At 63.5% G+C, this 25740-nt stretch overlaps 1 protein-coding gene across 8 annotated transcripts in view; it reads left to right on the top strand.

Moving 5' to 3' along the window:
- Positions 1-25740, top strand: part of DLGAP2 (DLG associated protein 2) — a 148764-nt gene that overhangs the window by 42440 nt on the left and 80584 nt on the right. For 2 of the 8 annotated variants that reach the window (XM_084878332.1, XM_084878330.1), the window contains exon 1: positions 5321-5767. The exons of 5 other annotated variants lie outside the window; for them this stretch is intronic. In XM_084878332.1, the coding sequence (XP_084734458.1) occupies positions 5524-5767 (244 nt within the window). In that variant the 5' untranslated portion in view covers positions 5321-5523. Of the gene's footprint in view, positions 1-5319; positions 5768-25740 lie in introns of those variants that run through there. One more of the 8 variants, XM_084878331.1, reaches the window with a different exon arrangement.

Here is a 25740-nt window from a genome sequence, read left to right as displayed (position 1 = left end):
CCTGGACCTGCGTGGCCCCGATGGCCTCTCCCTTCGCCTCCGGGCAGAGGCGCCCGCTGGCCGTGGAGCGCGGCGGAGACGGTCCTGAGCGTGTTTGCGGGGCAGCAAACAGACATGGAGACTGGCAGCTCGTCTCAGGGCCCTGGTTTGCTGACGGGAACGAAGACCCTCCGTTATGGTTTGCTGTTACGGCTTCCTTCCTGGGGTCTGAGTGTGTAGGAGGCTGTGCTGTGGGGGCCTGGGGAGAAGTGGGGTGAGGGCTGGGTTGGCAGAGGGGGTCTGTGAGAGGACGGGCCTGCGCCGGCTCCCTCAGCCTCGGGGTCAGTGTCAGGAGCTCCAGGCCGCGGGGTGCCAGCTCTCTGCGGTGCCCCGTCCACCCTGAGTGGGGCGTGTCTGCATCTCTCCGCCGTCTGTCCGGTCCCCGGGCCGCGGGGCCCGGCTGGGGGAGACCCGGGGTGCTGTGGCTGTGCTTGTTCAGAGATGGTCTCCGTTCTCGGTTATCAATGGGAGCACAGCGCCCACACCCCTGGGCGCTGAGTGGGTGGGCCCCTGGGCGGGGACCCCCGGGCGCCCGATCGCTCTGACAGGGAGCCTGGGGTCCCCGGGCCGGTGGGCGGGGCCTGGCGGTCCGTCCCGGACGAGGGGCCTCTCGGTTACGGTCACCGAGTCCGGGGAGCTCTGTCGTCCGGAGTGAGTCCGCCCCGAGGCTGCCCTGGTCGTCATAAATAAATGATGTTTCATAAATGAAGCGCGTCAGACCCGCCGAGCTCCCGGGGACCCTGTGACCGGCCGGGCTGAGCACTTCCCGTCTTCGCAGACCCTGGTCACGGAGGGAATCGAGACCGGTCTCTCCCGGGGAGAGCCTCTGCCCTGGCCCCCGAGATGGTTCCTTCTCAGCGACTTCACTGCAGGAGGTTTAACTCTGGGCGCTGGAGCGGGACCCTGCCCGCCCTCTGCTCACCGGACCTTCCCCAGCGCGGAGGGGTGTGTGTGTGTCACCTCCAGCTCATCCCGCCGGCAGCTGCCCGGCCTGGCCTGGCGGGGGGCCTCTGAGCGCGGGCTGGGGGACAAGCCTCTCGGGCTCCGTGCTGTGTGCGGAGCGGGACCTGGGCCAGGACCCTGCTCTGTCCCTCACACCCGGCACCACCCTCTCCCCCCTCGCGCCCCCCGGCCCTCTGATCTGGGCTCCTGGGAAGACGGTCCTCTGAGCTCTTCTCTGCCTCCTCCTGGGGTCCAGGTCCTGCAGGCCCTTCCAGGGCTCAGGCTGCAGCATCCATGTGGCCTCTAGAGGGAGCCATACACATCCCTGTGCAGACCTGGGCCAGGAGGCAAACTGAGCTGGCAGACAGGCCACTAACTTGCTGAGGGGGGCGTGTCCCCCCTGGGTGCCCCACTGTGCATGTAACAGTGACTGCATGCAACCCACTGTGCGCCCCACTGGGTAACCCCCCTGCAAGTCCTCCACTGCGCATCTCCCACTGTACACCCCCCCCCCCCCATGCCCTCCCTGCTGCCTTTCTCCCGCCGGCACTGGCCTCTGTCCGGTGTCACCCGGGGAGGAATGAGCAGGTTCCCTTTGCTGGTGGCCCCGGCTGGAATGTGAGCTCAGGCCTCAGGCCTCCTGCGTCTTGTTCACTCTCTGTCCACACCTGTGCGGCACCCGGCGCATGGAGTGTGTGCGCAGGGAGGGGTGCGGCTCCCTGTCCGGGCTCCGCGGGGCGGGGTCGCTGTCACGGTTCACAGGGGAGGGCGCCCGGAGCCCGGAGCGGGGAGAGGACGGAGAAACGGGCTCCGTCTCACCGGAGGCTTTCCGGCTGGAACGGTGACAGCGCCGCAGGGGGCCGGGCTGGACGGAGCCGGCTTGCCCGGACCAGCCCAGCGGCTCCACGCTGCCACGCTGAGCCTGGCCGTGGTGGCGTGGGGATCCTGGGACCGCCCTGAGGCTGCCCACGGCGCCGGGGGAGCTCGGCGGACGGCTTCCCGCCGTCCTCGCTGCCTCACGGACAGAACAGGCCTGAGGAGCCGCCCCTGCGAGGAGCTCACCGCGATGGCCGCCCTGCGCCCGGGCGAGAGGCGCCGAGAGGGACCCATCCGACGGAGGCGGCTGCGAGCTGGGACATTCGCTGGAATATCCCGGTTCCACGGCCCCGGCACGCGCCGGCCTGAGTGTGGTCCGACGCCCGGCGCGGGCCCGCCGCTGCCCACGCGGGGTGCTGATCGGTTAGCGTGAGCAACTTCACCACGGCCAGGACCCCCGTGACCCCCGTGACCCCGTGACCCCGTGACCCCGGTGACCCCCGGCCAGGCAGATGCGAAGACTCCAGTGCCACGTGCACGTCCCTGCTCCCGGCGGCCGTGCCTGTGCGCGGTGTGAACCGGCGGATCTGAGCCGCCTGCCCTCCCTTTTGTGGGAGAAACCACGCCCCGAGGACCCGTGAGGGTCTGCCTTCCATCCCTCCAGCGGGCTGTGTCTTCATTCCCCAAGTGCACCCCTGAGAGGGGACAGGAGCCGAGGGCCTGCGGGTCAGCACAGGCTGGGCAAACTGCGGCCGCCGCCCCCTCCGGGGAGGTTTGTCTGCGAACGGCCTGCCGCCTCCACCTTCCAGCCTGGGCCTGCGTACCAGGACCCGCACGGGGCTCAGATCCACCAGTTCACGGGCTGGCCCGCAGCTGCCCCCGGGGCCCACACCGGCTGGCACGCAGCTGCCCCGGGGCCCGCACGGACTGCCACACAGCTGCCCCCAGGGCCCGCAGGGGCTGGCACACAGCTGCCCCCGGGGCCCACACGGACTGGCACACAGCTGCCCCGGGGCCCGCACGGACTGGCACACAGCTGCCCCGGGGCCCGCACGGACTGGCACACAGCTGCCCCGGGGCCCACACCGGCTGGCACGCAGCTGCCCCGGGGCCCGCACAGGCTGGCACACAGCTGCCCCGGGGCCCGCACAGGCTGGCACGCAGCTGCCCCGGAAACAGAAGGTGGACTCCCCGTGTACTGAGTGGAGCGGGAGCCGGGCCGTGTCTGCCCTCCTGCGGCCCCTCCCTCGGCGTTCCCGGCTCCCGCTGTGCAGCTCCGAGGGGTCCGAGCTGTGCTCTCCGCTGGCGGTTCTGCCTGGAGCCTGGCCGAGGGCGTGACCGTATGGGACGGTGGGTGCTGTGTCGCTGTGCTGTGGCCCCGCAGGAGGGTGCGGGGCTGAGTGCGGGCGGGCGTGCCCTGGGCGTGGGTCTCCTTCACTCACGAGGCCCCTTCCTGTGCTCTGTGCCCGAGAGCCGGCGGGATGGGGCGGCGGGAGCCGGTGAAGCGTGTGCCAGTGTCAGGGACAGTGTGCCCTGTCACCGCGCACAGAGGGGCCCTCCCGGGAGGGGTCGCAGGCCCAGGGCCGCCGGCAGAGGAGAGGCGGACTCGCTCGCCGCCCCGGCTGCTGCCCCCCGGTGGGCGCTGGGTTCTCGCCGGGCCCAGGGCTCACGCCTGCAGAGGGCAGATGGGGGACCTCCCGCTCTGACAGCACGTGTGCCATGTCCGGTCAGTGTCCTCTGTCACTACTGGCCCCGTTTCTCTGGATGGACACCCCAGACCACGACTGGGCCCAACACAGCCACACACCCGGACAGCGGCGTGGCCCAGCCCGAAGCCCTGCCGCCCGGCCAGACCCTCCGGGGGTCCCGGGTGGCCCGGCAGCCGCTCCCGCGCCAGGGCCCTGGGCCAGCCGGCCGCGCGTGCTTCGGGAAGAAGAGCCGGGTGGCGAGGGGAGGAGGCCGGGTGGGAGGCACTGGCGGCTGGGTCCACTCATCCAGCTTCACCGGCGCCCCCAGGGCCATCTACCCGCCCACGGGGCTCCTTCGTCACGTCCGACACGTTGGCCCGGGGGCTGTGCAGGGAGCTCTCTGTCCAGGAGGGGCCTCAGCAAGGCACAGCCCGTGCCTGTTGGGGGCCTGACCCTTTGACATCAGTTTCCCTCTGTGGCACTGCCCCTCAGTGACAGGGCCCCGTGTCTCCCTCCGTGGCAGTGCCCCTGTGTCTCCCTCTGTGGCAGTGGCCCCTGTCTCCCTCTGTAGCAATGCCTCCTGTCTTCCTTCATGGCAGTGCCCCGTGTCTCCCTCCGTGGCAATGCCCCCTGTGTCTACCTTAAAATGCTGATGACATAGGTGCTCTGTGGCCTGTGCTGTGGCCGCGTTCCTGCTGTTCCTTGGAGCACGTGGCTCTGTGGATGGCTGTCCACACACGAGCTCTCTGTGGCTCCGTGGCCTCCCCGTCCTGCGAGGAGGCCATTGCATTGAGGGCTGAGCCCCGTCCACCACGTCCCTCATTCATCGTCTCAACGTCTTTCATTCGTCGTCTCTGCGGCGACCTGTTTCCAGGCAACGTGGCCTCCGGCTCCGGGCGGCTCTTCAGTCCGGTGACGTCCGCAGGGCGCGGCCACGGGCTGCTCCCCGAGGCCGGGCCTGAGGTCACTCGGGGACGGGGACTAGGTCTCGTCGGCTGGGATCGCGGCTGTGCATGGTTTCCGTGCGGGTGCTGCCTGGGCCGGCCCCTCCCGGCCCCTCCCGGCCCTCCCGGGGGACAGGGCAGAGCCAGTGCCGTCCCCAGCGGGATGCAGTTGGGAGCCTGTGCAGGCAGCACTGGGACCCCAGTGCCTCCTGGGCCACCAGGTGCGTCTCCCCGCAGTAGATGGGGTGTGTGTGTGTGTGTGTGTGTGTGTGAACCAGGTCCTCACAGCTGCCGCAGACGGGGCAGACGGAGCTGGGGGTCCCTCTGGACTCAGAGGGACAGGACGGAGACGTCCCGAAGCCCCTTCCTCGCCCCCGCGGAGCCTCCTTTGGGGCGTCTGTCCCCGATGACGCTGCCGCAGAGACCGGGTGGTCCACGCTCCGGAGCGTCGCCCAGGGACCGAGCCCGTGCCTGCGCGGAGGTCTGCCTGCCGGCTCTGGAGCCTCCCTCCACGAGGAGGCGGGCAGCGGGCTGTGGGCAGCGGGACGGTGGCGAGGCCAGTGGGTCACAGGTCACCAGCGGGCGTGGGGGGCAGGGAGGGGAGGGCCTGCACCTGCACCAGCCGGCTCCCAGGCGCCCCTCTCGGGGAGGAGCCCTGGGGGGAGGGAGCCCGGCGCCGAGGGCTCGCCGCCTGCGGGTCACTTTTCCGATGTGGGGCCCGGCACGGCCAGCGGCCAGGGCGGCCCGGTGGTGGCTGCTGCCGCCGGGCACCTGCCCGCTCAGCCCGGCGTCGGCGTGACGCCGCGAGGAAGCTGCCCATGTTTGGCGCCGCCGATGATATCACCGTGGTGGGCGGCCCCTCGCCGGGCTGTGGACTGAGATTACGGGCGCTCAGCCCGCCAGGCAGGGCGGCACCTGCTCCGTCCGGTCCGCGTCCCCGTCCGGCGTCCGGCGTCCCCGCGTCCCCGCGCTGAGCGCGATCCGGGCCGGCCCCATGGCCGGCTCTGCGGGCAGCGCCCGGCCTCCCCCGCGGGCTCCGTAGGGCGCCCGGGTCCGCGGGCTCCAGCTCCGTGTTTTCCGGGGAGCCGGGATACATGGGACATGCCTCGCCAGCCGCCGCCGCGCTGCAGTGCCCGGGCCGGCCTGGCCCCGCGCCGCTGCGCCCTCCCCGCCTGACAGGCCGGACGCAGACAGGCGCGCAGCCCCCCGCCGCCCCGCCCGCCGCCGCGCCCCGGCCTCCGTCCGCGGAGCCAGCGCCCGGCTCGGGGCGGCCAGAAGCCGGGCTCCCTCCCGGCGGGAGGCGGATGCTGCGGGCGGCTCGGCGGGCTCGCCACCTGGGTAAGTGCCCGTGACTCACCCTCCGTCCCCGGCTCCCCCCACGGCACCGCATCAGGTAGGCGGTGGGCGGCGGCCGGCCGGCTGACCTCCAGGCAGCGCCTGGACCCGCTGCCGGGCTCTGCCTCCTCCCTCCGTGGGCGGCTGTGCTTCCTCCAGGCTGCTCCTTCCCCGCCACAGCCCATCCCCATCCCGGTCCGTCCCATCCCCATCCCCATCCCCGTCCCCATACCGTCCCCATCCCCGTCCCAGTACCCGTCCCATCCCCATCCCCGTCCCCAGCCCCAGCCCCAGCCCCAGCCCCAGCCCCGCGGTGGAGGGCGGACGGATGGAGGAGCCTCTGGTTGCCATGGAGGAGGAGGGGGTGAAGGGCGGCACAGGGCGCATGGAGCTGCTCCGTGTGGCTCTGAGCAGACAAGTTCGTTCCTCGGTGAATGGATCCGGAGCTGCAGCGGGGCTGGTGCAGGCGAGCGCGATGCTCTGTGATCTGTGGGTGGCGGGCAGCCCCCAGGGAGCGGGCGGAGAGGGGCTGCAGCCCTGAGCGTTCGGAGGGAGTGCGGCCCAGCACAGCCCGGCTCCCTGGCGGTGCGGCCGGCCGGCGGGGTCAGGCCTCTGCTGAGCAGAGGCAGGGAGGGCGGAGGGGCCAGGCTGCGTTTGGTGCCATGAAAACCCCAAGCCCCTGGGGGGCAGGAGGCTGGTGCCTGTGCCATCCCGGGCCGCCCGCCGCCTGCGGGGTGACCGTGGGGTGCAGCGGGCACGGCTGAGGGAGCCCCGGGCGCTGGCCCTCGGGCTCCGTCAGCGGGGCTGAATGGCCAGTGCCGGCGTGGGTGCAGGGAGGATGGGGTTTGCGGGCCGGCTCGCCCATGCGCTGCCTGCGGTGCAGGCCAGAACCCGGGCCCCAGTCCGGGTTCGAGCCCCCGTTGCAGAGAGGGGCCGGCCCGGGGTCTGCGGGCGAGGCTGGCGGTGAAAGTTCCTGCCATGAACGTGACGCCTCTGCGAGGAGGCTCGTGCCGCTGGCCAGCACTGAGCATGTGCGTGGGGGGAGGCTGGCTCTCCACGCTCGCGGACAGCTTCATTCATAATTCTTCCCAACGCAGGGCGCCGCGGGGCGGCTGGTGTCTGAGTGGGAACAGCCTGGCCCTCCCCCGTTCTCACAGCGACAGGGTCACCAGGACCCTGCCCACAGGACCTCCCGAAAGCCCTCCCCGGGGGGCAAGGTCCGCAGAAGCTCCCCCAGGAAATGGGGGTGGGGTGGGGCGGGAGTGGGGGGCAGGGGGAGCCTTTCCATGGGATTCAGGCTGAGGAGGGAGAGGCACCCCGGGGGCACTGCCTGCGTGGCCAGTCTGGGGTCTGGGGTCCGGGGTCCGGGGTCTGGGGTCCGGGGTCCGGGGTCCGGGGTCAGGGGTCCAGGGTCCGGGGTCTGGGGTCCAGGGTCCGGGGTCTGGGGTCCTGGGTCTGGGTTCCGGGTTCCGGGTTCCGGGGTCCGGGTCCGGGGTCCGGGGTCCGGGGTCAGGGGTCCAGGGTCCGGGGTCTGGAGTCCTGGGTCTGGGTTCCAGGTTCCGGGTTCCGGGTCCGGGGTCCGGGGTCCAGGGTCCAGGGTCCGGGGTCTGGGGTCCTGGGTCTGGGTTCCGGGTTCCGGGTTCCGGGGTCCGGGGTCCGGGGTCCGGGGTCCAGGGTCCGGGGTCTGGGGTCCTGGGTCTGGGTTCCGGGTTCCGGGTTCCGGGTTCCGGGGTCCGGGGTCCGGGGTCCGGGGTCCGGGGTCCGGGGTCTGGAGTCCTGGGTCTGGGTTCCGGGTTCCGGGTTCCGGGTCCGGGGTCCGGGTCCGGGGTCAGGGGTCTGGGGTCCAGGGTCCGGGGTCAGGGGTCCAGGGTCCAGGGTCCGGGGTCAGGGGTCCAGGGTCCGGGGTCTGGGGTCCTGGGTCTGGGTTCCGGGTTCCGGGGTCCGGGTCCGGGGTCCGGGGTCCGGGGTCCGGGGTCCGGGGTCCAGGGTCCGGGGTCTGGAGTCCTGGGTCTGGGTTCCAGGTTCCGGGTTCCGGGTTCCGGGTCCGGGGTCCGGGGTCCAGGGTCCAGAGTTCGGGGTCCGGGGTCTAGGCTGAGTGGTGCCTGCCCGGGAGCGGCAGCTCCGACCATGATTCCCACCCGCGATGGGTGGCCCCCACTCAGTAAAGCGCGAGGGTAAGCTACTGCAGGTCCCCGTGGCTGACGGGGGAGTGGCCGTAGCTGCGTCCGGGTGGAGGGCACAGCTCGGGAGGTGTGCGGTCCCGTGGACGTGGCGGTGACCGTGGCTGAGTGCGTGCGGCCACCTGGGAGCCGTGGAGGGGCCACTCCCACCCGTTAAACCACCAGTCACCCCAGGGCTTTCCCAAGGCCATGCACTTCTCACACCGTCTCACTCGACGGCTTTCTTCGGGGGCGAGTGAGTCTGTGCTCATGGGTGACACTGACCTCCAGAGAGCAGTGTCCACACAGACACACATGCACAGGCACACACTGCCCCGCCCCATTGCTCACACGCACACGTGTGCACACAGATACACATCACCCCATTGCTCACACGCACACGTGTGCACACAGGCACACACCTCCCTATTGCTCACACATGCACACACACACAGGCACACACCACTCCATTGCTCAGACATACACACATACACACACGCACACACGCACACACGCACACACACAGCCGTCTGTGCCATGGCCTGCGCTCCCAGACACGTGGAGAGAAGCGGTGTGAGAGCTGCCCACGGAGCCCGTGGCGGCTTCCCCATCCACCCCGGACAGACACGGGAAGGTGTCCGGGGTCGTTGGAGTGCGTCCTGTTTACCGGAAATACCAGGGTTTCCACAGCCCCGATGGAGGTAACACGCAGACCCGCCCGTGTGTGTGGGTCCGCGGCCCCGTGGCCGCCCAGGCAGTGGGCAGCGGCCGGCTCCACGTGTCTGTGCAGACCCCTCTGTGCCGAGGTGGCGTGGCAGGGGCTGACGGCACAGGCAGGGCACAGGCAGGCCGTGCACCAGCCATGGCAGCGCGCTGGGCTCAGCGGACAGGACGGCGAAGGGGCCGAGAGCAGCGGCGGCTCCTTCCCGGGGAGAACGGACGCTCCTCGTTATAAACGCTGGGGAAGGGCCGGTCCCGCCCGGCGTCCGGGGAGCCGGCCGGGAGGCAGCGGCGAGTGGAGGGGCCGCTGGTTTGTCCCGGGGTCACAGCCCGGGCAGCACCACCCACGAGAAGTCCGTGCGTTTGGCAAAGGGGCACTAGCCTCCCCCCGTGGGCCCCGGGCTGGCGGCAGGGTCCTTGGTGGGTCTGAGGGCGGGCCGCCTGCCGCCGCGGCCTCCCTGGCTGTCGGGGTCGCTGGGCAGGACGTCCAGGCCCGGCTCCCCCAGGCCCTGCTGCCCCGAGATCTCCTGTCCCGCAGGCCTGGCTCCCCCAGGCCTCCTGTCCCGCAGGCCTGGCTCCCCCAGGCCTCCCGTCCCCGCAGGCCGGGCAGGCAGACCAGGGCCTCGGGATTCGCCAGAGCCTCCATGACTCACCGCCGCCTCCTCCATCCTTCCCGCTCCCGCTCCTACGTGCGTGTGTGTGTGTGTGTGTGTGTGTGTGCGTGTGTGGGTGTGTGTGTGTGTGTGTGGTTGTGGGCACATCCCCAATGGTAGGTGTGCAGGAGGCAGCTGATAGATGGTTCTCTCTCATCGATGTTTCTGACTCTCCGTCCCTCTCCCTTCCTCTCTGTAAACAGTCAATAACATATATGTGTGTGTGTGTGTGTGTGTGTGTGTGTGTGTGTGTTATTGTTTACAGATATATATATACCTGAAGATAGGGGCTCAGCTCAGCGTGACGGCGTAGGCCTGAGCACCAGCTCTGGGCTGCCCTCACCGCCCGGCAGGTGCTCCAAGGGCAGTGTCCCTGTCTCGGGGTCCGGAGGTCAGAGGCCCCCCAGCAGCTTGGGCTCCTCGGGGATAGGACTCTGCCAGCTTCTCCCAGCGCCCCGTGTCCGGAAACCCTTGGCGCTCGGCGGCCCTCCTCCCCCCGTCTCCGCCTCGGTCCCCACACGGCCCTGTCTCCGCTTCTGTCCCCACACGGCCCCTTCTCCGCCTCGGTCCCCACACGGCCCCGTCTCCGCCTCGGTTCCCACACGGCCCTGTCTCCGCTTCTGTCCCCACACGGCCCTGTCTCCACCTCGGTCCCCAAAGCCCCTTTGATACTGTGACCGTGTGTGAGGTCACCCCTCCCCCCGGGAATTCATGGTCCCAGCCACACCTGCCAGGACCTGCCTTCACACACGGCCCCCTTTGGGGTCTGGTGGCGAGGGCCCCCAAGGCCTGGGGATGTGGGGGCAGTGGACGTGCCCCCCCAGCTTTGGGGACGGGGTGACATGGGGCTGTCAGGGCCCCTCTTCAGAGTGGACCCCGCTCTCCATTCCGATCACCGCTGAGACCCCGACGCCGGCTCGGCTCCAGGTTCTGTGGGCGTGGACGGCCAGGCTTCCACGTGACGTGTCACAGAGAATGGAATGGGGGCTCCGCCTTCATCCCTCCCCGGCCTGGCAGCACGGCCGGCCCTGTCCCCAGTCCTTCTCTCCCGGGACGCCACGGGGTCCGGATCCCTCCGTGCGGCCCTTCCCGTTGGCTCCTGCCTCTGAGTCGCTCCCCTGCGTCTGCTTGTGGCTTCCCTCTTCCCTCCTCTTGGCGCTGAGTAAGCGCCCCGGTCTGGAGGGACCACAGGGCGCCCATCGCCGTGTGGGGCCGTCTTGGGTGCTGTAGGTTCTGGGGTTCTGAACGGAGCTGGGTGCCCCCCGCGAGCTCCCGGCTGACCTGGTGAGCACACCCAGGAGGGGGCTGCGGACCTGCAACGAGAGGGTGCTCAGCTTTGCAGGAAGCTCCCGCGGAGCCGGGCGCGTGGCGGTGGCGTCTCTGTGAGCCTCTGTCTCCTGCGAGCACCCGTCCCAGCACATCTTAGCGGGTGGCACCGCAGAGCTGCCGTCAGTGTCCGGACACCGGTCCTGCGGACACTGCCTGGGGGGCTCCTGGAACATCACACCGGTGCCCGGGGAGGCGGAGCTGGTGACGGTTTAGCCGTGGAGACAGCGCGATGTCCCTTCACTTGCTCAGTGTTGTGATTGGCATCTTCCTGTTTTTAAAAATGTGTTTTTATGGATGTCAGAGAGACGGGAGAGGGAGAGAGAAACACCCATGATGACAGAGAATCATGGCCCGCCTGCCTCCTGCACGCCCCCCGCTGGGGATTGAGCCCACAACCAAGGCCTGTGCCCTGACAGGGAATCTAATCATGACCTCTTGGTTCATAGGTTGACGCTCAGCCACTGAGGGAGGAAGACACAGGACCCCTCCTTCTCCTGTGTCATGTGTGTGTGTGAGCAATGTGTGTGTGTGTGTGTGTGTGTGTGTGTGTGTATGTGCATGTGTGTGCGCCTGTGTCCGTGTGTATGTGTGTGTGGGTAGAACTCGAGGAGGAGGTGAGAACCACCCTAGAAGGGTGTTGTGTTTATAATTCAAAGGCCATTTCATAGCCCTTGCTGGTGTTGCCAAATGGTTAGAGCCTTGGCCCACGCACCCTTTGATTCCTAGCCCCGGGCAGGGTGCGTGCAGGAGGCAGCCCACCGGTGTCTCTCTCTCACATCGATGTCTCTCTCTCGCTCCCCCTCCTTCATACTCTCTCTCTGAAAAGCAATGGAGAAAATATCCTCATATGAGGATTAGCAATCACAGCAGAGACCATGTCAAAGTCTTTTTGCAGAAGCAAGAAAAATGTGTGTGTGTGTTTCAGACTCTTTCTTCTTCTTCTTCGACTCCTCTTGGTCTCTCTTCCTCCTGCCGCTGTCTGTTTTCTCCCGTCCTTCCCGGAGGAGCGGTGTGGTCCGGGGGGTGCCGGGTGGAGAGATCGGACCCGCGCGGACCCCGCGGGGCCTCATGACGCTCACGCACCATTAGACTCGAGGAGAAGCACCTGCCGCGCTGTGCCCGGGCCAGGAGCCGGGCTGGCAGGGCGGTGGCTGCCCGCCGGGCCCAGCTGTCTCCGGGCCGCGGATCCCGGAGAAAGTGGGGACGGCGGGCGGCGGGTGCCGGGTGTTCGCCCGGCGGGGGAAGGCACACGTCCCGGTTCCTGGTTGTAAGGTTTTACCGGGATTAGCAGGCCTGGCGGGAACAGAATGCCTCCGAGTGGAGCTAATCGGCGGAGACTAATTCGATTTGGGAAAGGTAGGATTCCAGACACGCTCGTCCCGAAGCCGTTTATAGGAGGTGGGGTAGCCTGGCCGGTGTGGCTCAGTGGATGGAGTGCCGGCCCTCGGCTGCAGGGCCCCAAGTGCGATTCCAGTTCAGGGCACGAACCTGGGTCACAAGTTCGATCCCCAGCCCTGGTCGGGGTGTGTGCAGGAGGCAACCAGTTGATGTGTCTCTCTCTCTGTCTCTCCCCCTCTATTACACTCACTCTAAAAATCAATCTAAAGATATCCTCAAGTGAGGATTAACAAAAAGAAAAAATAAAAAAAAAGGAAAGAAGAGAAAAAAGACATGCTATTCCTGGTCCATTTTAAACAAGGATAGGGTAGGGTTTAGATATAATTTCCTAGTCTTCATTAAAAAAAAAAAAAAAAAAAAGTTTTATAAGACTTCTTTTTAAAAGGGTCGGTTGTGGGCTTAAACGGAATTACGCTGAAATGTTAAAATGTATGCCAGAGTTCATACAGGAAAGACAGTGTGGCCGGCCTGTGTGGCTCCGATGGGTGTTGTCCCTCCGTGGACTGAAAAGTCGCCGGTCCAGTTCCCGGTCAGGGCACAGGCCCGGTGTGGGCTCAGTCCCCGGCAGGGGGTGTGCAGGAGGCAGCAGACCCATGATTCTCTCTCACCCTTGATGTTTCTGTCTCTCCCTCTCGCTTTCTCTCTCTCTCCAAATCAACAAAAATAGTTTCAACCAAAGAAAGAAAACGTGTGTCCACCAGAGTAAACCGCTTCGGTGTGAGAGGGAACCGGGGCTTTATCCTTCATCGAGGCCACAGGAAATGTGGCCCGTTGTAAATGACTTCTCCCGCTGAGTCCTCAGTTTGAGGGGCGTGTGCTGCCTCTCAGAGGCCTCACACAGGGACAGGCATGACCCGCTCTCCGGGAGAGCTGTGCCCTCCCCCACGCCTCTCCTGACCCGGGTGCAGCCCCCGGAGACATGCCTGCCTGCTCCTCGCCGGGGACGCACCTCGTAGCCGGGACAGCTGGCATCTCTCTTTCTGACCCTTCTTTGCTTGGCTTTCTGAAATACCAGACTCTATGGGGAACGTGCAGCCATTTTATTTTATTTCTTAAATATATATATTTTCTGATTTCCCCAACTTTACTAAGGAAAAAGCAATGAGGGTAAATCCCTAAAACATGGTCCATTTCCTGGGATTCTTCCCCTGAGGATGTGACGTTGGATGTGAAACACACACCATGGTGTGCCTGTGTGGGATCCCTTAACACAGGGATCCGTGTGGTTCGGGGCCCACTCGGAGTCCGGTTTCTGGAGAAGGCCGCACACTAAAGTGAAGAGAGAGAATTTGGGAAAACAGGGGCCAGGTGGAGTCCACCTCTTGGGGAGGACTACTCTGTCCTCTGGCCTTTTACCGTTCCTTTTATTGAAACTCTGAGACAAAGACGTCTCTTAGGCGGGAAGTTCCAACAACAGAAAATCAACAAGAATTTACATGTGATCAACAAATTCAAGTTGCCTCAACTACCACTATCTCAACTAGAGGATGAGTTAATAGCTCTGACCATTCAGAGCCATCGAGGTTGGCCAGCTCTTTTTACATTTTACCACCAGTGACTCAACCTAGAGTCAGTGAGTTAATAGCTGACCATTCAGAGCCATCGAGGTTGGCCAGTTCCCTCTACATTTATTACCAGTGACTGTGTTCGGTTCCGGTATGCCTGGTTCCCGTGTGCTCCGTGGGCAAGGGGCTCACCCCTCTCTGCCTCCAGCCTGCGGCCTGTCGGGGCAGTGATTGTGGGAGCGGCTGCCGTGGCCTCACCGCTCCTGCCTGCGGCGCTCCGAGCTCCCCTCCCCGCGGCCGTAGGGGGTGTGAGCGGCGTCTCCGTGTCCGAACCAGGGCTGTGCTCTCAGCCACAGGCAGCCCCGCCTTTGCCGGCTCTGCCTCAGCAGCGGCGTCCTGTGCCGGGCACTCCCGAACCAAACGTGCATCGCCAGCCGTCGGCACTGCCCGGCGATCGCCGGACGCTGGGCCCGCAGAGGGCTGGCCAGCTCCATTGCCGGCCCTCGGAGCGGGATGGTACCGTCCTCACTGGCCGTGGCTCTGCGTGTCCAGCTGCATCATCAGCGTGGTTTGCATCATCAGACACAGTCCCGTGTTTCTCAGTCAAGTCCAACGGCGAAGGCGAGAGGCCAGCCGGTGGCCTCCTGTCCTGTCGAGGCCCCCGGGCATGCACAGGGGTGACCTTTCATCATCACCAGCTGAACTCAAGGCAGAGCCACGCCCTGGGAACATGTTTCCCCAAAATGTCGGAGACTGTGATCAGTACGGGTTTCTCATCTTTATCCACGTGGTGGGAATGAGGAACGAATAGGACCTGGACTTACCCAGGTCTTGATATGCTAAATCCCAGGCAGAGGGAATGAACAGGACCTGGGCACACCCAAAACTCCTCGGACCTTAACCCCCCTCTGGAAATCACACATGCGCTGTGCTGTCTGTGGTGGGTGGTTGTCTGTCTCTCTATCAGAGTGGCAGCCCCCCACTTGGGTCCCAGCTTGAATCTGTTTCTGTGTCTTGGTCTCTCTTTTCTCTCCCTTTCTTTAATTTCTTAACCCCCAGCTCCTCCACTCAGGAACCTGTCGTTTTCCCTGCGGGATGCGGGAAACAGAGAAACAGCCCCCCACTCTGGCGAGCTTGAGTCTTGAAAGGACAGCTCGCACCGGGAGGTTCTTTGGCGAATCACTGCTGTGATTCTCCCTCCCGCAGCGCCTGGTTCGCTGGTCTCCCAGCCACAGTCAGGTTTCTGAAGCCTGTCCCCGCTCTGCAGGCGCCGTCGGCGGGGAGGGGGTGGTAGTCGAGGGCCGTCAGCTTGCCTGGGAACAGGGCCCCAGCTTCCTGCTCCGTCCCCGGGCTTCCGCCGGGAGACTGGCTAAATCCATTTTTATTGATTTTGGAGACGGAGGGAGTGGGAAAGAGGAATGGAAACACATCGATGAGCGAGAATCATGGACCGGCTGCCTCCTGCACGCCCTCTACTGGGGATGGAGCCTGCAACCCGGGCCTGTGCCCTGACCGGGAATGGAACCCGGGACCCTTCAGTCTGCAGGCTCACACTCTACCCACGGAGCCACACCAGCCAGGGCAAAGCTGCCATCGTTTTAGCTCTTTTCTGAAGTTTACGCTTGCAGTGACTTCCTTACCCAAATGTACACGCTGAACATGTTGAACTGCGACCACCGTTCCGTAAAGTGCCCGTTTGCTGATGTTCCGTGAACGCGTCAAGCCTGTGGCTAGAAATGGCTTTTCCCTCTCCGTGGTAATTAAAGTAGCCGAGCCGAAACCGGTGTGGCTCAGTGGATAGAGTGTCGGTCTGCGGACTGAAGGGTCCCAGGTCAAGGGGATGCCCTTCGACTCCGGTCAAGGGCATGTACCTTGGTTTGGGGGCGCATCCCCAGAAGGAGGTGTGCAGGAGGCAGCTGGTCGATGTTTCTCTCTCATCGATGTTTCTGACTCTCTCTCCCTTCCTCTCTGTAAGAAATCAATAAAATATATTAAAAAAAAAAAAAAAAAAGTAGCCGACCTGGGGATGGTCGAGGCTGGGAATGTCAGGCTGGCTGCGTTGGGGCCATGGATGCGATCTTTGTTCGTCTCTCGCTGGGGCACCGCCTGGGAAGTAGGTTATTAAAGGGAACCCAGGAGCAGACGCCACGGCGGGATCAGCACTGACACGCGTTCCAGAAGTCCGGAGTGAGGGCCGAGCGCTGCTAACGGAGAGCCGGCTCCACTCGGCGGGCGGCTCCGGTTCAGGGACAGACCCCGTGCCCGATGGCTCAGGCAGGCGGAGCCCTGCGAGGCGGAGGCCCGGCCCAGGCCCCCCGTGGCTCCGGGCGTGGCCTCGGCACGTGGAGGGGGGCAGGCATCTGTCCGGGAAGCAGAGCCGCCTCCAGCCTGCGTCTCCCCGGCCCCTGGGAACTGGCATTCCTGTCACAGCCGAGGGGCCTCCGGAGCGAGGTGCAGCCGTGCTGGTCACGGCTCCCCGGGGAGACAGACGGGGGGGGGGGGGGGGGGGGCCCGGCCACGCCCTGGCCGGAGGGTGAGGTTTGTGGTGAACCAAACGCTCCCCATTCGGAGGATAAATCACGGTCCCCAGGAGGAGTCATTCATTTTGTGTGTGTTTTCTGGGTGAACAAAAAAACCTTCCAGTGCTTTTTCCATTTTCTGCTGAGGCTGAGTTTCTCAGCCCTTCGACAACATCCGGTTTCCATGGCGACTCCCGGAACGGCAGCTCGCGGTCCCGGCTCCTCACAAGGTCAGGTCCTCGGGGGCTGCCGGAGCCCAGGCCGCCTGCGTCTGTGTGCGGGCGGGGCGGGCGCAGGCCCCGTGGGCGGCCCTGTCTGTGCCCCCGGTCCGGCCGCTGGCTCCCCAGGCGTGGTGCAGCCCGCGCGGCCCCTGGGGGGGAGGTGACACACGCCCAGAGCGCCCTCCAGACGGCCCGGCCGTGCCCAGCCAGTGTCTGTCTCTGCACTGCTCTCCGGGGGTGCTTTTCTGTCTGGGGAAGGGCCGACCCCAGTCCTCACTGGGGGACATTTTCCCATTGATGTTTAGAGAGCCTAGAAGGGAGGAGAGAGACACACAGAGAGAAACATCGGTGTGAGAGACACACCCATTGGCTGCCTCCTGCTCTTACCCCAGGGGAGGCGGGGAGCGGACCCACAACCCACCTCCGGGCCCTTGACTGGGATGGGACACAGGACCCTGCAGTCTGTAGACAACACTCCACCCACTGAGCCACACCAGCCAGGGCAGTGCCTCTCATATATATCCAAATCTTTATTTTATTGACTTCAGAGAGGAAGGGAGAGAGAGGGAAGGATAGAAACATCAATGGTGAGAGAATCCTCAATTAGCTGCCTCTTGCACGGCCCCTACTAGGGATCAAGCCCGAAACCCCAGCACGTGCCCTGCCCAGAATCGAACCCGGGACCCTTTAGTCTACAGGCCGAACCAGCCAGGGCGGTGCCTCTCTTTTTAAGCAGCCAAGTCAGCGAATGTTCTGGACCAGCTCCTTCCCCAGCATGGCCTGTGCCCCATGCCCCGAGCCCCGAGCCCCATACCCTGTGCCCTGAGCCCCGAGCCCTGTGCCCCGAGCCCCATACCCTGTGTCCCGAGCCCCATACCCTGTGCCCCGAGCCCCATACCCTGTGCCCCGAGCCCCATACCCTGTGCCCCGAGCCCCATACCCTGTGCCCCGAGCCCCGAGCCCCATACCCTGTGTCCCGTGTCCCGTGCCCCGTGCCCAGCTCCTCTCGTCGTGGTGGGCTGTGGTTGGCCTCCTGGGAAGGCGTCTCGTGGACATGGTTTCACAGCCTGTGGGCCCGTCTGGGAGCGTGTGACCAGGTGCCCACCACATGGAGCCCACACGGCACCTGCCACGCGTGACGGCCCGGGCGCTGGCTGTGGGTCTCTCTCCTGCTGAGCCTGTGCTGCCCTCCAGCGGGCAGTGCCCGCGGGCAGCGTGTTCACAGCCGGGCGTCCGTGGCTACTCCTCTGGGGCCGGCTCCTCTCAGAGGGACGGTGACTGTGCCGGTTAAAGAGCCTCCGTGCCCAGCGGGCGCCGGCCTCCCTCCTCTCCCCGCTTTGAGGCGCGCTGTCCCCGCTTTGAGACGCTCGGCTTTGTAGCCTGTGGAGCGGCTGCCGCGCTCAGCCCGCCCCCGGGATTCCCTCCGCGGCTTTCAGAGGGCCCAGCGCCCGTGTTCGCCTCCTGCTGGGTCAGGCAGCGAAGGGCACGTGTCAGAACCTTCAAACACTAGCCCCGCGGCCGGCAAACTTCGGCTCTCGAGCCACAGGCGGCTCTTTGGCCCCTGGAGTGTGGCTCTTCCACAGAACACCACGCCCTGGGCAAGTCTGTGTTGAAGAAGCGGCGTTAGGAGAAGTTTACGTTTAAAAAACGTGGCTCTCCGAAGACATGTCCATCGTTGTCCTGTTGACGTCTGGCTCCGTGGACGAAGGAGTGTGCCGACCACGGGGCTAGACCTGGGCCCCCACGTACTCACTGAGCCCACGCCACCCTCTGCTCAGGGGGCGTGGACACGGGCTCCTGTTCACAGTCGGAAAACGAGTCTCTGCTCGCGCTGGGTCCATCGGTATCGGGAACACACCGGAAAGCATGCTGCCAGTTACATCTGTACACACCGCAGGAGGGAGTGTGGGGGTGGCCTCGTGCTCCTGCGAGGTGACTCCCTCCCCCCCCCCCCCGCCCCCCGGCAGCTGGGAACCGCACCCAGGCCCAAAAGGGAAATGAATGCTGCACGCTGAGCGTCATCAGGCGTTAGCGAAGGTGGCAGTTCTTGCCCACTGACCTGGAAATCAGAGGCGTGTGTTCAAGGTCGTTTTTAAAAAGTAAACTTGATTACAACTCAAAGGCATGTTATGCTCTTTTAGAACGAGGCAGGCCCCGTCACTGACATGCGCAGATGGAGTTCTGGTGAAATTCCATGAAATGCTGCCTTCGTCTCATGATGGGGAGCCCGCCCCCGGGCACCGCCTCCCGGAGCCTGAGGGTATAATCCCAGCACGTCAAACGCAAAGGCCAAAGGAACAAGGTGGAAGGGTGTGTGGTCCGAAGAAACCACAGCTCCATTTCCATAGCGACGTGGGTTTATTTCGGTAGAGACATGCTGAACGCAAAGGGCTGCAATAAGTGAGTCACCGTTCACATAAAATAATAGAGTATTTTAATGAACTTAATATTTTTTTTTCTTGGACATTAACTCACCAGACGCCGCTGGTGTTAGTGGAGAGAAACGGGGCGCCTGTGTGTCAGGCCCAGAAGGGAAATGAATGCCGCGTGCTGAGCGTCATCAGGCATTAGCGAAGGTGGCAGTTCGTCATTGATAATTGTGTGTGACAGGATGCTGTAAAAACGAAGTTATGAAATTGTCATTAAGACGTTCCTTACACACACGTTATATCGCTGGGCCGCAAACACAGTCGCCATGGACCGCATACAGGCCGCGGGCCGGGAGTTCGACGCGTTGGCGTAATCCCTGCTCCCAGGCGGTGACCACCGGCCCAGTGGACTTCCTCTGTACTTTCTTTCCTCACGTCAGCGGAGCCCCGGGGCTGTAACTGGGACTCTTTGGGTTTTGGCATGTTCTGCACTTCGTGTGTGTGTGTGTGTGTGTGTGTGTACACACTCTTACACGCTGACAGTACTCCTGCCTTCGCAATGGGAAAGAAGGGCGGCTGTGGCCACAGCACCCGCAGCGGAGCAGACGGGTGTACGGCCAGAGGTGTGACCCTGAGGTCACGGCCGTGCTCGCTGCCGGTGCCTCCGGCCCACGTCTGTGCGATGAGGTGACGGGCCACCTCCCGGGCGGCCAGGCCCACTCCGCGTCCCCGCGCTCGGCCGGGGACAGCCAGCGGTGCCGGCGCCCTGCCCGCGCAGCCACGCGCTCCGTGGGCAGCGGACACGGCGCCGTCTCTCCCGGCTGGCCACGCGGCGGAGCGGGTTTCCAGGTGACGGGAACTTGAGTGTTCCATTCTGTGTGAACGAACACGTGGCTGCGTTAGTCACTTATGTAAAATTATTCCTTATTCAAAAAGAAACGGATTAAAGCAACTCCGAGATGGGAGTTCTCATTGAAAAGGAAGCCAGGCGTCAAGGATGAAAGGACAGAGACGGCCTGAGGGTGGGAGACGCTGGGCTGGCCGAGTGGCCTCCCTCAGAGCCCAGGGGCGGGCACCGTGGGCGGGAGACGCTGCCCTCTGTGTCCTCGGACACAGTCAGAGGCCAGAGGCCGGGCCTCCCGGGCAGACCCCTCTGGGCCCCCCTGGGAGCGGCGAGGGGACACGGGGCAGCCTCCCTCAGCATCGCCATCGCCGCAGCAACCAGCTGTGGCCTCTGCTCTGGACGGGGCCCTGCAGGGGGCTGAGGGCTGAGCGGAGGGAGGAGATGGGGGTCCAGCTTAGAGATGAGGCTGAGGTCCCCTGGGAACTCTAACCCCGGCGCTGTGGCTCTCGGTGGGCAGTGTGTCCTTGGTGTGCCCTCGCACCCGGGCTCACTCCACACGCGGTCCCACGGGCATGCTGTGCACGCTGGTCCTTCCCTGTGAGACGCACACGGTGCTTATCACTGAGACTTCCAGCCCAGCTCAGGCAGCGACCCACCTTCTGAGGAAACCAGGCTCTTCCAGCTGCTTCCCCCCGCGTCCGAGGCCTCCGCAGCCTTGCATGCACCATGGGAGCGTATGTGTGCACGTGTGTCCACGTGTGTGGGTGCATGTGTTCCTGTGTGCGCGCACCCGTGGGTGCATGTGTGTGTCTGCACAAGCATGTGAATGTGCGCGTGTGTGTTTGTGTGTGTACACGTGTGTGCAGGCATGTGTGTGTTTCTTAGAAAATGACTTCCGTGAGAATGAAGTCAGCAGCGTTTCACATCAGACGCAGCCCTTGGCGGTGCGGAGCGGGTGAGAGGGCTTCTGTGGCAGACACTCTCCCGGCTTCTGGGTCCTGAGGGGTTTTCTCATGTGCGCTAGGAATCCCATGCTTCCTGGGGACAGCATTATAAGGATGAGGTCCTCCCCTGCCCCATGCATCAGTCACACGGTTCCATTTTCAACGCGGCGTCATGCGTCCTCCTGGTGTGTGGCCAGCGTGGCCCGGCCGCCCTCTCCCCGCGGCTCTGATGAGCCCGCTTGTCTGGAGTCCGGGCACGTCTGCTCCGAGGCCGGCGCTGTGGGCTCGATGCTGCCTGGACCTGCAGCTCAGCGGTGAGCAGGGCCCGCGTTCCCCCGGACGCAGACGGGCCTCTGAGACGGCACCGGCCCTGTGTCCCCGCAGCCCCACCCCTGTCCCCCCCCAGCCCCACCCCTGTCTCCCCCCAACCCCACCCCTGTCTCCCCCAGCCCCACCCCTGTCTCCCCCCAGCCCCACCCCTGTCTCCCCCCAGCCCCACCCCTGTCTCCCCTCAGCCCCACCCCCCTGTCTCCCCTCAGCCCCACCCCTGTCTCCCCTCAGCCCCACCCGTGTCTCCACAGCCCCACCCCCCTGTCTCCCCTCAGCCCTACCCATGTCCCCACAGCCCCACCCCCCTGTCTCCCCACAGCCCCACCCCTGTCTCCCTGCAGCCCCACCCTTGTGTCCCCGCAGCCCCCACAGTGTGCCCGCTGACCCCGAGAAGCCCCTCGGTGTCTGAAACAGAAGCCACAGGCCCGACCGAGCTCTGACAGTGACGTTTACGGACCCTCTCCTGCTGGCCATTCCCACCGCACCCCCTGCCCTCCGCTCCCTCCGCGGCCGCCCCGGTCCCTCACGCTGCACGCTCCTGGCTTTCCCGCGGTGGACGTACAGTGTGCACGCCGTGGGCCGCGGACCAGCCTGGCCGTCAGGGCTGAGGGGTGTCTGGCCACGCGTGTGTCTGCGGTCAGCAGTGTGCGTGGGGGACAGGAGGCCCCGTGGGCTGTGGCGCTCCAGGTGTCGGAGGGACGACCCGGCGTGTGTGTTCACATGCAGCCCCCACCCCTTTTACCTTCCGACGGGCCGTGGGGGCCTGGCAGACACTCCCTTCCTGGAGAAACCCGTCCCCCATCCTCGGAGTCCTGCTGGCCTGTGCCCGGCGTCCGGCCAGGGGGCTGGCTGGGGTCACAGACTGGCCCGGTCCACCCCTCAGGCCAGGCCCTCGGCCCCAGCACGCCGTTTGTGTGTAACTGGCCGGCTGGTCAGGTTTTATTCCGGCATCAGACGCAGCTCCGCCGCCAGGAACTCCTGTCCGCACGGAGCGGCCACAGGAGGGGACTCGGAGGTCCCTGAGCGGCCCAGGAGAGCTGCGTCCCGCCGTCTCCGCGGGACGCTCAGGATGACCTTCCGGCAGACCGGCCTGCTCCCTGCGCCCTGATCGGGCGGGAACGCCCCCTTTCCGATGCGCGTGAACTCACGTCCTTCCCCGAGGGCCCAGAGCCTCCGCCCGCAGGCCCCTGGGGTTCCTCCAGTTCCATCCCCTTCGGCCTCAGAGAGCCGAGGGGCAGTGTGCAGTGCCGACGTGCATTAGGGGCTGCAGGAAGAACAGGGTCTCGCCGATACCGGTGTGGCTCAGTGGATAGAACTTCGGCCTGCGGACTGAAAGGTCCCGGGTTCGATCCCGGTCAAGGGCATGTATAATACCTTGGTTGCGGGCACATCCCCAGTGGGGGGTGTGCAGGAGGCAGCTGGTCGATGTTTCTCTCTCATCCATGTTTCTCGCTCTCTATCCGTCTTCCTTCCTCTCTGTGAAAAGTCAATAAAATGTATTAAAAAAAAGAACGGGGTCTCTCAGTGTGTGGGGGAGGAGGGAGGGAAGGGGGTCCAGCCCTGAGGGCATCACGCCGGTGGGGTCAGGCGGGGAAGAGGGCCCCGTGTTCTCACTCACACGCGGGCTGGGACAAGGCTGGTCCGGGGCACGGGCAGGTGGCTCCCAGCGGCTGCGGGAGGGGCTGGGGGGGCGTATGTCAAAGGGGACAGGTTTCCCTTTGAAAGAGGTACATTCTGGGGTCTGACCTACAGCTCATAACACTGAGTGTGTGTTTGGGATTCACCCAGAGAACGGGGCTTCCCTTAAGCAACCCGCCCCCAAACATGACGCAGCTCTGCGGGCGATGGCAGTGTCGGTCCCCGGGATCGCGGCCCTGTTCCCCCGCACACACCCCGCAGGCCAGCGGGGGCGCCGCCGGTGCACCGGTTCCGTGTCTCCCCCAGACCGCACACGCACAGGCCGCTGCGGGGACAGGAGGGCGGGGAGGGACAGGCCAGCGTTCTCCGGGAGCACAGCCTTCGGCCCGGAGCTGGTGGAGGAATGAGGAGGACCCGACAGGACTCCGGTCCCGGAGGCGAGTGAGCACCGCGTGGGCACCGCGTGAGCACCGCGTGGGCACCTCCAGGACCGTGGCCACGCATGTGGGCAGCCCGGTCCTGTGTCCGGAGCGCCTAGCAGACACTTTACCGACTTCGTTCCCAGTCACACTCCGTGGTCACTCCGTTCACTCACATTGTTTTATCTCCTAATAGAGCCTCCACATCCATGACACGGCGGCTGCGAACGCCAGTGGTGTGTTTCCCGCTGCCCAGTCTGGCCGGGCCCGGGGGCGGGTGTGGAGCAGAGCTGGTGTGCGGGCGCACGGATCGTCCTCGAATGCCGTGCGGGAACTTCCTGTGTCCGTGTCGCATGGCATGTTCCCCTCGGGGCACGCACGGCCGCGGTCGGCTCCAGAGCGTGTCTCTGGTTCGGGCCGGCCTTCGGCTTCAGCAGACACGGAGCGCTCCACCCGCCTCCTCCGTGAGGACGATGCCGCGTCTCCGTCCTCTCACCCCGTGACCATCCGTTTCCTGTGTGCCGTACCTGCAGCCCGGAAGCAAGCACACGCGTGTGTGCCGGCTCCTCCGTGTGCGTGCTGCGTGGTACCTGCTGGCACGTCGGTGAGGACTGTTGCGCGTTGACAGCGGACGGCCTCGTCCATGGGTTCCTTCCTTTGCTTGGGGATGAGGGTTAACCTGACCGCACCGCGCACGGAGGGCGTCCCTTTCCGTGCTCTGGGTGTGTGTGTGTGTGTGTGTGTGTGTGTGTGTGTGTGTGTGTGATTAGCATGATCTCTTCCCTAAAACATGGGAGCCGTCTCTGTGCGAGCCATCTCTCCGGCGACTCGTTGATGAGAAGATGTCCCCTCCAAGTGCGATTTCCGTCTCAGAGACGGGGTTGTTCGCTTTTACTTCTCCTTGAAGCAGTGATGATGAGTGTTTTCCCAGGAAACTTTCCATTTCAGTTCAAACACTCCGGACATGAAGTTGTGCTCACCTAATCCTCTTAAGATCTCTTCACTTTGATTCTTCTCTTTCCATTTCTGACGTTGCCCTAAGCCTCCTTTTGTTTCATTTTTTAAAGTTAATAGGGGTTTATGGGTTTTATAAATCTTTAAAGACTAATGCTTTTTTGGTTGTTGATTTTTCTCAACATGGTGTGTTTCTGTTTAATTAATTTCTGCTCTTATCTTTATTTTTCTTTTGGCTTTTTTTTTTTTTAAAAAAATCTTTATTGCTCAGATTATTATAATTCTCCTTTCCCCCCCTCCCCCATAGCTTCGTTCCCCCCCCCCGTTCCCGCCCCTTACCTGCCCTTACCCCCCCACCCCCACCCCCATTGTCCTCATCCATAGGTGTACGATTTTAATCCAGCCTCTTCCTGCACCTCCCACACCCCTTTCCCCCTGGTAATTATCAATCCACTCCCTTTCTTTGTCCCTGATTCTATTATATTCACCAGTTTATTCTGTTCCTCACATTATTAATTCACTTGATTTTTAGATTTACTGGTTGATATATATGTATTTGTTGATCATAATTTTTATCTTTTTTGTTCTTCTTCCTCTTCTTAAATAATACCTTTCAGCATTTCATATAATACTGGTTTGATGGTGATGAACTCCTTTAGCTTTTTCTTATCTGTGAAGCTCTTTATCTGCCCTTCAATTCTGAATAACTTTGCTGGATACAGTAATCTTGGTTGTAGGTTCTTGCTATTCATCCCTTTGAATATTTCTTGCCACTCCTGTCTGGCCTGCATAGTTTCTGTTGAGAAACCAGCTGATAGTTGTATGGGTGCTCCCTTATAGGTAACCAACTGCTTTTCTCTTGCTGATTGTAAGATCCTCTTTTTGTTTTTTTCCCCTTGGCATTTTAATTAGATGTGTCTTGGTGTGGTCCTCTTTGGATTCCTCTTGTTTGGGGTTCTGTGGGTTTCCTGTACTTGTAAGTCTATTTCTTTCACCAGGTGGGGGAAGTTTTCTGACATTATTTCTTCAAATAGGTTTTCAGTGTCTTGCTCTCTCTCTTCTTCTGGCATCCCCATAATTCTGATATTGGTACGCTTAAAGTTGTCCCAGAGGCTCCTTACACTACCTTCAACTTTCTGGATTCTCTTTTCTTTTTGCTTCTCCAGAGGAGAGTCCTTTGGCTCTTTGTATTCCAAATCTTTGACTTGATTCTTATGTCCCTTTAGTCTGCTGTTGGATCTTTGTATAATATTTTTTATTTCAGACAGTGTATATTTAACTTATAGTTGGGTCTCATTAAATTTATCGGCCGTTTCTAGGAAATTCTTGAAAAACCTTATAACCGTGGTTTTGAACTCTATATCCAGTCTTTTGTTCTCCATCTCTTTCGTTTGAGATCTATTTCTTTGTCTCAGCATTTTCACTGTTTTCCTGAGTTGGTAGGGTGGCTTTGTGTGCTAAGGTGTCCTATATGGTTCAGTAAGTCAGCCTCCCCAGTTACCTGAGGTGGACACTCTTGGTGCTCCCCTTTGTGGACTGGGTGTACAGCCTGGTTGTAGTTAAGTCTTGATTGTTGTTGGTATCACTGGGAGGAACTGACCTTCAGGCCAATTGGATGTGGGTATCAGCTGTGTCTACTCTGGGACATCTTCTGTATTAGAGTCTATTGTATTCTTACTTCCTGGGATGCGGGGTTAAAACGTGGATCTTTTATCATTCATGCATGTAATGTGGCAAGTTTTCCCTATGTTTAGGCTCAGTGATGCTCGCATACACTTCAGTTCAAAATATCTTCCAATCCTTTCATTTCTCCTCCGGCGATACATGTTTGGAAGCATGTGGCTGAATTCTGAAACGGCCACTTCCGGTTATCAGCTTTGTTCCCATCCGCTCCCTGGGTCAGGCACCCCCTCTGGACCTGCTCCTGTCGGACCGGCCTCGGCAAGTGGTCTGCGTGGGTGGAAGTGCTTTATT

This window comes from Pipistrellus hanaki (genome assembly GCF_964339955.1).
Source record: "Pipistrellus hanaki genome assembly, chromosome: 3".
In the NCBI taxonomy this organism is placed as follows: Eukaryota; Metazoa; Chordata; class Mammalia; order Chiroptera; family Vespertilionidae; genus Pipistrellus; species Pipistrellus hanaki.
The sequence above is the reverse complement of the archived record's forward strand: the minus strand, read 5'-3'. Positions and strand labels throughout refer to the sequence as shown.